At 41.1% G+C, this 13,117-nt stretch overlaps 1 protein-coding gene and 1 long non-coding RNA gene across 2 annotated transcripts in view; one reads left to right on the top strand and one right to left on the bottom strand.

The window, feature by feature from the left end:
• Window positions 1-2,173: 2,173 nt before the first annotated feature.
• On the bottom strand, window positions 2,174-8,545 carry LOC109630862 (G-protein coupled receptor 26-like). The gene is made up of 3 exons (XM_069538931.1): window positions 6,721-8,545; window positions 5,848-5,961; window positions 2,174-4,940 (listed from the first exon to the last, which is right to left on the bottom strand). The coding sequence occupies exons 1-3, from the start codon at window positions 7,389-7,391 to the stop codon at window positions 4,670-4,672; spliced, it is 1,056 nt and encodes a 351-aa protein (XP_069395032.1). The 5' UTR covers window positions 7,392-8,545; the 3' UTR covers window positions 2,174-4,669.
• Window positions 8,546-8,737: 192 nt separating this feature from the next.
• LOC138413663 (uncharacterized) overlaps window positions 8,738-13,117 on the top strand; it is a 64,984-nt gene continuing 60,604 nt past the window's right edge. The window contains exon 1 of the long non-coding RNA XR_011246076.1: window positions 8,738-10,966. This is a non-coding gene — a long non-coding RNA (uncharacterized lncRNA). The remainder of the gene's footprint in view (window positions 10,967-13,117) is intronic.

A 13,117-nucleotide genomic window follows, 5' to 3' on the forward strand; every position in this document is an offset into this window, starting at 1 on the left:
ACAGAGGTGGTGTACATCCTGGACAAAGTGCCGGCCCGTCACAAGACCAACGTACGAAACAAACATCCGTACATTCATTCACAAACACGGTCAAGTTAGAGACTCCAGTTAATCCTAACCCCAATCTGTCTGCCTTCGGACTGTGGGAGGAAACCATAGAAAACACATGAAGAGGGACAATAAAGATACTTTGAACAGGGAGAACATACAAACTCCACACAGACAGGCTGAACTGGGATTCTAACCAGGACACATTTTGCTGTAAACACTGCCACTCAGACTTAAAAATCTCCAGAGCCATTCGGACCAAACAGCCAGACATCAATGCACAGTAGTTGCTCAGATATTTATAAATCCAAACATGCATACACACACTTACAGGAGTTAAATTCTACCAGATGGCTGCAACATTTTACACTTTTTTGCTCTAGCTACATGGGAATGTGGAGTTAACCCTGCACTAATGGCGCATTGCTCTTTAGTAGCTTCTGGTAAATCCCAGTGGGATCACATTATCTTGCATTAGAATTAACATATTTCTGCGATAAAACATTTTACAAATGTGTGGGATAAAATCAAAAAGCCTGAAATCAAAGCTGTTTGTCTGAGACCCTTGAACGTCTTGAAAACTGTGAGAGATATAAGGTTTTCTCTTGAAGGCAATAATACTCTTTAAACACTGCAGCGAAGGCCTTCAGAGACAAAAAACTGGATTCCGTGGCCCACAGCAAAAACAAATAGAGCATTCCAGGACAAAAATAGATGGTATTTTTATTACTTCTGTGAGCTGAGCCTGCTGTTTGATTAAGGGCATGGGGAATACCATGACATTTGAGTCTAACATTCCCATGATTCATGTTATATGCGATATATACACCAGCAGTCGATCCGTCCAGCAGCTCCGCCGGCAGAATTGTGGACAGGCCTGTGAGGGTGAATTCAAGCATAAGTGAGATAATAAGACGTGATGGAAAGACATTTCTTAAGTCTTCATTATCACTTTGGGCAGTCTGCGCTGTTTCCACGTGATTTGTGATGTTTGAACAAACCTGAGGGAGCGTACAGTAAAAAGAGTTTTGTCGGTATAAAGAAAATGAAAAGGATCAATTTTTCTTTGAGGCAGAGGATTCCTCATTTATAGATTTTGGTTTCTGCTGTCGATGATTAAAAGGAGGGTCACTATCTGTGAATGGGTGACTGATTTTCAGACACTTTGATAGGACAGTGAGTAAAAAAATTCATGCTTCACTCATATTTTGTAAGATTGAAACAAGAACCACTTGTGCCCTGACATCAGGGTTGTGTGAAGTCAGCCAGTGCGTTTGTCTTCCCTGCCTTCTTCCTCTGCTTTCTTGTACTTCCTACGCTCCGTGGCTTAATCACAAGGTCTGTGCACAGTGTTTCCAGTATATGGCAGGTCTGTGTCTGCCTCTCACCCACTCACTGATTCTCCCTGGGAGACGAGGATACACACACCTCCAGACCAGGGAGCCTTCCAAAACTTTCAGAATATACTTTCCACTAATTGCCCTTGGTTGGCGTGTACTTGGTGAATACATGTTTTGTGGTAAACGGAAGATTTTTGCGCCCCTTGGTGAATCATAAAACATTGGAGGCAGCTTTGATGGTTGATGAGTCATGATTGTTTCATGTTTTTTGACATAGATGGAAAAGATATTTTGTAGGCACTTGTTATCAAAGAGAGGAAGGGAAAGATGGAGAATTTGTAAAGGATAAATGGTAAAAACGTGGTTCAGGATGAAGATGAGGAGGACGGAGGATGCAGATCCTCTGAATCTTTTAGCCACAGCTGCTTGAACCTGGTGAGGTACAGTTCCTACTTTCTTCTCCTCTTCTTGGCTCCTTTTCTTCTTTTCCACTCTTTCCAACAGCTCTGCAATTAAGAAAGCCTTAAACGATCAGCCCCGGTGCTTTTGTACAAAGTCTTTGTTCTGCTGCCACATCACCAGCAAACTCTGTGGGTGGAACATATCTTAAATGATTTTTCAAATTAATTATTCCTTCTCCTTGTCTTAATCAGTGTGTGTGAATATAGGTGTTAGGATTGGAAAGACAGTCTTTCTGTGAGGCATTGTAAAAAAAAATTGCTGAACATTCATATGGCATTAAATAGAGACACTATAATAGATTTTTAAGAAAAATCCTGCTGAGGTTTTAAAATGTCAAAATGCACAGCATTTATTTCAATATCATCACAAACATAATTAGCAAAAGATCTGACACAGTTCTGACAAAAATAAATAGATTTTTTTGCCTTTTAAAGGCCTCAAATACTGTCACAGTAAAGTAAAATACAACCACCTGATTTGCCAGTGTTGTCAAGATAAATCATCTTCAGCCGCTCATACATCATGAGCTGGAATGTTACTAACACATCACTAAATAGTGGCTACGACATTCAAATAATATTTCACCCTGTTTTGCTAGATGCAATACAATGTGGAGGTAATAGAACATAAACATTATTTAAAATGTTCCCACAAATTGTGACCAAACTGCATGACAGGCTCTATCATCACACCTAACAACACCACAGAATATAAAGGATAGATTGTGAAGGTTTCCTATGTTGTGTTTGGATTCGATGAGAGAGATCATATCGTCTAAAAGGCACTTTAGAGTCAGGCCTCACAGCTACAACTTACAGTAAGTCTGATTACACCTCCAGTGAGGTGAAACGCTCTCCTGTCTACAGCATACTGTTAAAGTCATCATCCGTTTTAAGTCATTCCTTGAAAACATTCAGCTCTTCATCCAGGTAGAGAATCGGCAATGAGGTTAGAGGTTATGCTTGAATTTCATGAAATTCAGTTCAAGTGGGATTCAAAAGTTCTAACACCGTATCTGTGATTGTTTTGAGACCTAAAGATTATATAGAGCTGACCCTAAATGAAGAAAATACTCATGTGTTACTGGTTTGATCAAAACTTAAACAGCAAAGGGATATTCTGGGCCTTCCAGTGTAGTAAACGGATATTAAGCCAACACGGACTGTTTACCTATGGCAACCACAGGAACATGATTGGTCAAACTAGAAACGGAAACCAGAAGGCTTTCAACCGCAAACTCTTGCAAAATCTCATTAAAATGCACAATCTGTTTGTAGAGATACGTTATAGTTTGTGTATAAGAACTGCTAAACAATCTGGGAGCAATGGCAGACTCACATGGTCTGAGTTCTGGAGGTGGATCTAGTGTCATCTTCACATTTGAATTTGCTGTACAGACTCGTTGACACAAATCTACAGTGTGCTACAATCGACTATATCTCATTAGAAATCACCAGTCTTTGCAGAAAAAGATGTGCAATACTTTAAATACTTAATGCCATTACAGCCTACACACACAACCAACAAAAGACGACAGTCGATTCTTTCATATTGGACAAGGAGAATAATATTCTGGATTTTTCATCATATTGCTCCAACGTATTTCCTTTTACGCCAGAACTAACCAAAATTCTTCTGTCATCCAAACACTTTAAAAACACAGAGGAGCTGTATCATTTCACTGGGTGTTGCGTGGACACTTTAGCTTCAGGATACGTACACTACCATCTTGCATATTTGGTACCAGAGTCAGTGCAGTAGATGGAGCCGTGGTGAAAAGTCCCACCAATGCATGCTCGACCAGTCATGAGTCTCGGCTGTCAATCAAAGCATTAAAACCAAACTTAACAGATGAATGAACACTTGACCATTAGAATGACAGAAACCATCTTTAAGAAAAATGGATTTGAAGTGTATGTTGACTTTTTAGTTTGCTCTATGTCCCCTCTGTTAACATGGAGGAGGCAGGATTTATGACCTATACTGCAGCCAGCCATTAGGTGGCAATTGAGATGCTTTGGCTTCACTATTAGGAAGCAGTCACCATGTCCATCTTTATATGCAGTCTCTGATTAATCACAGCTCACAGTCCTGCTGCCTCAAATCTTTTTTTTACTCCCGTTTGAGGAACAATTGCAAAAACCTGCAAAACGCAGCTGTTTCAGGAAATCATTTTTGCTTTAAAATGAAACTATTTATTTGTGGCCTACTTTTAAGACTTATGTCCTCCGAGCAAGTAAGACGCACAGTGCCACAGACAGCCTGAGAAAAATTCGGAAAGTATTAAAAGACGGATTAACACACTGTTGGTTCGGGACTTTTCACAGGATTTGTTGACAAGAAGAAAAATGCAGAATATTCAGCCTTGTCCTATGGAAGCATATCGCATTCACACGAGGAATAAAAATCTGCTCTATTTTTTCTGAATTATCATCTTAATCATTTTGTTAATGAATTAATGAGGTACAAAAATAAAATCATACCTCAAAATCCTGCGTAAAGCTCTCATCGGAATGAAAGGGTTGTTGCTGCATATCAGCCCCACCGTGATACACAACCCTCTATCAGCGCTGTACGATCACAAGTACGATGTCAACAGAGGGAAGACACTTAAAGATTAACTAAACAGGTGGGGTTTGCTTCCATGAAGTGACAGCCTGTTTTGTTGATTCAGAATAATAGAGCTGATTTTTTTTCTCAAAAGAATGCAATTCACAGACTCTCTCCGAGAGGTCAATCCACATCATACTCCCCTCCAAACCTCTTAGTTAACCTTTAGCTCAGCATCATACCCTAATTCTCTCTGAAAGTGATGACCTTCACTGTGGCTTGTTGGCAGGTGGCTGGGTGTTGTTGCTTTTGCTGACATTATTGTCGCTCCTCCCTATGTTGTTCTCCATCCCAACGGAGGAGGAGTTGAGCTTACTCCTCTTGAGGACCTTGTTGGCCAGAAGGCTGCAGGTCTTCCTGTACTGGTGGCGCAGCAGTGAGTAGACAAACGGGTCACTTGCTGCCTTGCTGTAGGCCAAACATTTGGACAGCACACCCCAGTGGGGGCTGATGGGCCCTGGGCAGAAGAGCTCCACAATTCTACCTCAAATAAAGCAAAAAGAGGGAAGGAAGGAAAAAAAACAGTCACATAGCATCAGCAATCAAACTACAGCATGTTGAGCCAAATCCAAGATCTGTGTAACTGGAGTGGAAGACATTCACAGCAAACGAACCTCCCCCGGTGCTGTAATATTGTGAAAATGTCACCATTGCACTTCACTGAAATGTCATCAGTGCGTTGGGCAATTTGAAATAATGGGTGTCAAGTCATCTCTGCCGCTCTTGGACTTCTTGCTTATTAAAATCATTCAACACTGAATCCTGTGCATGGCAATTATTTTTTTTCATAATAAATCAAGTTAAAGTCAGAATAGATTGAAAACCAAGTGGAGTATGGTTTTGTTGTCATTCTGTCTTCTAAATTACTGCGATCTCCTCTCAAGTCTGTCTCGTGTGTCTTAATGTGCTTTCTATCGGTTCCCCTAACAGCTTCTGACAGGTTACCGTCGTCAGTACTGGGTCTAAAACTAATGAGGGTCAGTGCTACGATTTCTGACTCACTCACAATTTCGCTCCCTTTTCCCTTCCTCCGTCTCTCTCATCTCTGGAGATGTGAAGGCTCGGAGAAAAGGATTAGAAATAAATTAGAGCCAATAAGCTATGACATTATGAAAAGGAGGCAGTTGAAAATAGGGGAACAGATAATAAGACAGCTTTGAAATTGATTCTTTCTTATCCCTGTTCACACAATAAGCCGAGTGTAACCACATCACTAGCAATAACAAGGTAAGTGACAACTCTGTGAATCTCCCTGTCAAACAGATTAATCCCTGAGATTGTTTTTTTTTTTAAATATAGACGAGCGAAATCCAACTGCAGTTTACGAGTTGACCTTGATTTTAACATTTCCTTTCATATACACGAAATCCCATAAATCCACGCTCACCTTGTAATGACGTAAGGGGTGAAGCACACCACAAACGTGCCGATGAATGTACTGATCTTCTTGGTGGCCCTCTGCCTCCTCCGCCTCTGCTCATCCAAGCATCTCTGGCGCACACTGCCAAAGCACACATGGCAGCATTATCTACCCAGGAGGCATGATCAGAGACACGCAGACATAATGAACACAGACAAAACATGTGGGATGAATGCGAAGACAGCAGGGGGACTGTGCTTTGATCTCTGGGGGACGACACATGGAAAACGCTCACACGGCACAGACATCAATTATAGAAATGGAAACTGAGGATGAGCTTATTGACCTTAAAACACAATGATCATGTAAATACTGACTGACAGCCGGAGTTACAGTTAAATCCTCAGTGGAGGACTTTAAAGTCATGTGAAATCTTTTTTTTTTTGCAAATAGCTGATTAGATGGTTAATAAAATATCAGAAAATAGAGAAGAATTTGTCACAATCCAAGGTCATGTTTAAAATGTATAAATTCTGTCCAATCAACTGTCCCCAAACAAAAGTTAATTTAATTTCAAATGACATAAAACTGTAAATTAATCCTGGAGCTGGATATATACTTTTGGGGTTGTTGGTTATATTATATATATATATATATGTCAATGTCTGTAGTCATCAATTTATTACCATTTTAAGGCCAATAATAGGGAAAGCCACCATCACCTCCTCCTCTAGCCTAAATAGAAACCCTTAAAATGTGGTTTCTGGCAATCACTATTTGTGCCACATATACCATCCTCCACTGGATGCAAAGCTTCACACAATGGACACAATCAAATTAACTTAATTGGCAGAAAGTAACTTCACAAGAGCAGTTTTTGACTGAACTCGTCTTATTTACCTGGGGTGAATGTCCACCAGCAGCACCAGCGTCTGCATGGTGATCACGTCGATGCGTTTACAGTGGAACCTCGCCACTTTCAACACTTTCAGGTAAGTCACACACAACACGACCAGCGTCAGGAGGAAGGTGAGGGAGTGCAGAGCCACGGTGAAGATGATGAACTGCGCCCCGGCTCCCTTCGCCCTGACGTTGCAGAGGGTGCATGACGCGTAAAGGTGGTGGTACCCGACCCAGGATCTGCAGCTGGCGACTATGGAGAAGCAGAGCGAGTGTGTCCACGTGTAAACCAGCGCTATCACCGCATCCCGGTGACGCATCCTGGAGTGGTAGCTCAGCGGGAACACCACCGCCAACCATCTGTCGATGCTGAGCGCTGCCATGCTCAGCATCGAGTTAGTGGTGAGGAAAGTGTCCAGGAAGCCCACGACCTGGCAGAAGACGCCGCCTCCGGGGTGGCCCGTGGTGATGAGTCCCACCAGAGTGAGGGGCATGTTGGACACGCTCAGCAACAGGTTGCAGAACGTCAGGTTGAGGATGAAAAGCCCCGGCACCTGCTTGCGGATCTCCGGGTTGTAGAGAAAGCAGATCAGCACCACGACGTTGGACAGCAGCGACACGAGGATTGTCCCCAAAACCAACACGGAAGCGACCACGTCCGCTGCGTCCATGGTGCCTCCTCTCAAATACCCAGACTCAGGAGCTCATGTCCCGATGCAAACTGTCATCGTGAGTGGCCGTCGCTGCAGCATATGTGAATCCAACACACAGTCATCATCCTCGGGCTCCAAACGTCTCCACTAAACGCAGCGGTGCCTCCAGCAGCGTCCAGGTGCCTCGTGGAGAAACGCTCACCTGGACATCACGAGGAAAACGTGGAGGTCCAGTTCAGATTGGGGTCACAGCGGGAGGTTTGTTCTCTTGTAAGCGCTGCGGTGCTTTCCACGCACCCCCTTCTTGTGCCACTGGTCTCACGTCTCTGGGTTTCCTGGCTAATGCGCAATTGCGCGCTGACATTCGATGGGCAGCTTTTTGAAAAAAAAGACACTTACTTGATTCTTTTTCTCCCTGTTGCTGTTTGAATCGTTTCCTCTGACCGAGTGTGAGGCACGCTGCTGCATCCCTGTTCACAATCAGCTTTTTAGGGTAAAAATAGAAGCACGACGCATGATTGCGTCGCTGGTGGACTGATGTCATGAGCGTCACGTTGAACACAACACTTCTGGTAATGTTTGGTGTGAGTAGTCCATGGTCTCCCTGAACATAAAAGTCCTGGATGTTAGTCAGTCTTTTTTATACTTGAAGATATATTTTTCAAAGTCAGTGTCTGATTTATCAGCATTTTTACTTTATTTATTAAAGGTCTCAGAAGCACACACTTACAGGTCATGTATCTTTGGTTGTATAGAGAGAACCAGAGCCTCATCAGTGCTCAAAGCCTTATATGGTTCACTCCATCTACATTATTCAGCAGTGCCATGCACCGCCTCTGGCACAGAGCATGAGCCTCCAGCCTGGGTAGGGAAAGATTGCACTGTCCAGTGACCAAAAACATGCAGATGTGTGTGTGTGGGGGTGTGGGTGTGGCTATAGTGGGTATGGCCAAATAAGCTGCTGTTCTCATTTCTCTCACAGTGTACACAAGGGTCAATGGGGGACATAAGGTCATAAATGTGCTTAAACTATCCCAAACAAAAGTACTTCTTTTTCTATTTAATGGGCTCAGGTCAAGCTATTTGAATAAATAAAGTGTCATATTTGGTATTAAAGGTGTTAACTAGTTTAAATACTCAAGTCAATTCTAAGTGGTATACAGTCTAAATGTACATATTTAAACTATATCAAGTTAAAATTCCTCCATCAAAATGAATATAAGATAACATGATTCCGACTTTTCAATGACACATGTTCCAGCAGGAAGAACTTCAGGTATGTTCTGAAGAATCTAAATTTCAAACTCTGTCCTTTTTTAACAACTTAATGGAAAAAACAAACAGGCTTAGGCTGCAACGCTCTCACCACCAGTGAATGCAGTTCGTCTTTCTTATGATGTTTTAGACATTTCTGCCAGAAAGTTCAGACTCTGTCATCCAGGCGGCGAGAACGACGGTGAGTCATGTGTTGTGATATAGAGGGTTTGGGGATCTAAGGCAGAATTCACAAAACGAACTCAGGGAATGAGCCTTATCATATGAAGGCTGTGATGTACGACCACTGTATTATATTAGTCACATAGCATTTTCTACTTTCACCTGTTCTCATTTACCACTGTCACAGACACCATACATCCAATATCTCTGAAAATTTTAATTAACATGCTCAATTAAAGCCCCTCATCCCTTTTAACGATGAAAGTTAAAATTACTAACTAAAAAAAAAATCTTTTACTTCATATTAGTTCCAGAATTAAAATTACAAGTATGGATGTGATCTACAGTGTGTAATTGAAAGATATTAGTCCAGTGTCGGGTCAAGAGGACAGGAGAAACCAGTCTATTTGTTATAACAGTGGCCACACGTACAGCTGTCTGACCATCCTATAAATTATCAGCAGTGACAAATTGCCAATAGTGGCTGTGCAGATTTTCTAATTAATTCCTGAGAGAGAGAAGTTTTTCACTTCTGTCCTGGAACAGAACAGATGGTGAAACTACATTGGATTTTTTTTTTTCACAGCGTCACTGCTCAGTGCTCCACTACCAGAAGTTCAAATTCATTTTCGTACCGATTTAATGAAGTGAGTGAATGAATAGAAAGGTTACAGCTACATTTGACCATATATAAATCTAAAATTATAAATGTATATATATTTAAAATCCTTGAAATGTCACTCTTTTAATTTGTTTATGTTTTATATACATTTATTATGTTAATTTAATTTAATTTTCAATTGATATTTATATACATGAACAATTCTAGTAAATGCACTATGTATGTGATTTGGAAATATCTTTCTTTAACGCCACCCAGTGGTAGGATAAAAACAGACACCTAAGAGCTGGACACAATGGTCGCCCAGTGAATGGTCTTGAGGACCCAGTCGAACCTTTACCTCCCGCTCACTTACAATCTTCACTAGTGAGGGAGCGAATGCAACCTTTTTTTTTATACCTGTGATGAGGCAAAGAATTCAGCCCTGGTCCACTTGAACTGTGTTATTTGCTGCTTGTTCACATATGATTGACTGTGGCCCAATTTTCTTAAGGATCATATTATTTCTACAAGAAAAATAATTAAACATCACATAATCAAAACATGTAGAAACTTTAACGAAGCATTAAGAAGCCATAGTTTTTGTACAATACAATACAACATGCTTTTCATTCATTCACATTAAGCCAATGTCCAGTCATATTCGTGACGTAAAACAGACACTGTGGGTTTGTGCACTGGGCAGCTGAATGAGGGGACAGGAATAAGGAATAAGGAAAGGTATAATCACCGGATTTGTAGCTATCGACAAATGTGTGACCTTAAAGGGTTGATAAACAAATCACACAGTGCCGCATCTGGGGGAGATTTGACATCATAAAGTGAAGCCGGTTTTAACAGAGACAGCAAACAGGGACCAGACATTTATTTCAAATACAGCCAAGTGTTATTGATACATATTGATTTAAGTGTTTTTTAAAATTATTAATTCAAAAGAGGAACAGAACAAGAAACAAGTGTATGCATAGGGTTCTATACAATAACACACAACAAAGCCTGGGGTGTTGTACAGTATCCATATAAATCATATAGATAACATGTAGAATTTCAGGGTATTTAAAGTTTCAACAGCCTCTTTGTTGGGTGATTTGGAAATGATAGAACAATAAGTGCCTGAGACATTATGTGCAAAGGAAAACGGTTCACACCAGGGACACAGCCAAAGGGATTACAAGTTTTTATGCATCTAGTTTTAACACACAAAAAAAGCACCACGTGTTTTCACAACCTTTTTTCAGCTCTCTGATCACGTCGCCATGTTGAAGTGGTTGTTGATTAAAAATGTTTGTTCTCATTTTGAATGTGAATTAATTTGCCTTTGGAATGAATAAAACGTTATCTTGTCATTTGATTGTTTGCTCTGCCTTTCGCTTGAGAATTAAAAAAAAAAAAAACTTTATTACAAACAGTGAAAGTTGATATAAGGACGCTCAACAGGGGGCGCTCTGATGTCAGTTGCGTCTGTGTGCTGCGTTCACGTCGGCAGCTGTTTGAGCTCTGCTGCAGATGTTGTCTTCTCGCGAGTTGTGTTCAGGTAAGAGAATCACACTCTGACTCTGTGGCTCCTAAACACAACATGAACTCACCTCAGCTCTGTGAAAATGCGTCATGGCCGCAAAATACTGCTGTGAATTAACGTCCGTGACTGGGATGCGTGTATGTGCTGGAACCCGAGCGATTAGCATAAACCTGTCGCAGGCTAATTACAGAGTCTTGAAACGACGGCAACATAAAAGTTATTTTATTTTTACGGGTTTTATTTACTGTGACTTATTGTGGAAGTGTGGAAGTTTGGTTTATTGAGATGAGAGACTCAGTTTATTAGGAACACCTAGCTTTAACAGCCCAATGAGCCTCATACAACCATCGAACCGGGTAATGTGTCGTTCTGACTGCAGTGGTATTAAAGAGGTGTTGATTGTTGGTCTTTGTTGTGCTTTTAAATTGTATTTTCTCAAAACCCAGTGGTGTTTGTGTTATTCTAGTCCACCCACATATACATGAGATAAGATAATGAGACACACGTCGGTCCAACATCACCAGCAGCTTCCACAATCACCATTAACCTTTTCAAACGTTTTTTAAAGCAACGGTTTTCTCTCTGGGTGAATTTTATTATTTGATTTCATTATTATGTAGTTACTATTCTTTAATTGTTGTTTTGTTTGTTTCGATATTTTGTATTATTTTTGTTGTTGCTTTCTCTCCTGGTGAAGCACAGATAAACTGTCTTCTTCTTCTTCTATTATTATTATTAAGTTGAATCCTGTGAATCTTTTTCACGTGTTTGTTACAAAGGAAGGATTTATTGGAGGTATGTCCTGTGAAACGTGTACCTAATAAACTGCACACTGAGTTTAGGCCGTAAATCAGCCCAGTTCAACATGTCCCCCTGTAGTGAACGGTAGTGAACTGTAGTGACAGGGCCTGGTGATTTTTTTCATTTTCATGTTTGCTCCATTAGAAACTTTATTTAGTGCTGCTTAAACACAAGCTTTAATTGCGTGCCTCTGCAGGTTGAGAACTCTACTGTCCGGACATGAAAATACGTGTTGTTCTAGCTGAAAGCTGTTTTCAACTAAAATGATGATGACAAGTTCTAGAAGATTCTTTAGGCCTTTAAAGACCCTATGATTCTCAAGATTCAGATGTAGTCGAGTGTCAGCACTTGTCTGTTTTGTTTAGTCGTCTAAATCAGATAATTAAAACTGGCTGTAGCATCGATTCATCTGCTTAACTGGACATCTGTGTGTGCACGGTAACTCATCCAGCTGCAGTGACAGATTCTCTCTGTCTCTATCATGCTATGATCAGACAAGAAGTACATATCATGATTGTGTATAGTGCTGAAACAAAGCTCATGGTTATGTCCCAGCTCCGTCATGAGTCTATGACAAGTGACTTAAATGCTGCAGTGAAAATCTTGATCTACATTTCACTTCCTCTTCTACACCTGTAAAACACAGCTCACTGTTTTCACCCAGCCTTCCTCCTGTTACATATGGAACTTACATCTTCCATTGACTGCAGATCCAGGCCTGTGTTTCCTCTCTGTTGGCTGAATTTCAAAAGGCTGGTTACTTTAGTCTTGGCTGCACATAAATTCTCCAGGCTCAGTTAATCATCCTTGCTCATTTGCTTTGATGTCCTTTCGCTGGTAATGACTTTGACATCGCTGAACGCAGCCACGACAGGAAGCTTCTCCCACTAGTTTTACAGACTTGCATGACTTAATGAGAGAGCGCCAACCAGGCGCTGTTGTCCCTGACCGTATGTTCTTGTGGGGATTCGAATTTTGTACAAAAACAGAAATCCCCCATGGAGGATACAGTATTTGTTGGTTTTGTGTTTTTAAAAAAGAAACGACTTAGTTAGCAAAACATCCTCTGGAGAGTAGTGAAGCAGATGCTTTACAGTAAGCATGATGCAGAGCTAGCAACAGAGGACTCGTGCCTGTGGCTGAATGAACACACGCCTGGCTGCAGCTCCAACTCATGCCCAATTTGAGTGGCTGTCTTTTCACATTATTCTTTGTTCGCTTGGACAGCCGCCTCGCTTCTGTAGAGCAGGCTTCACATGCACGTACACGACCAATCTGCTCGAACGTTTCGTTTTCATATAGGTTCATTTGTTGCTTGTGTGAAATTAGAGCTATTCAAGTTCAGGCATTTTAATCCCTGGACAT

Source organism: Paralichthys olivaceus, chromosome 14, assembly GCF_024713975.1.
Source record: "Paralichthys olivaceus isolate ysfri-2021 chromosome 14, ASM2471397v2, whole genome shotgun sequence".
Classification (NCBI taxonomy): domain Eukaryota; kingdom Metazoa; phylum Chordata; class Actinopteri; order Pleuronectiformes; family Paralichthyidae; genus Paralichthys; species Paralichthys olivaceus.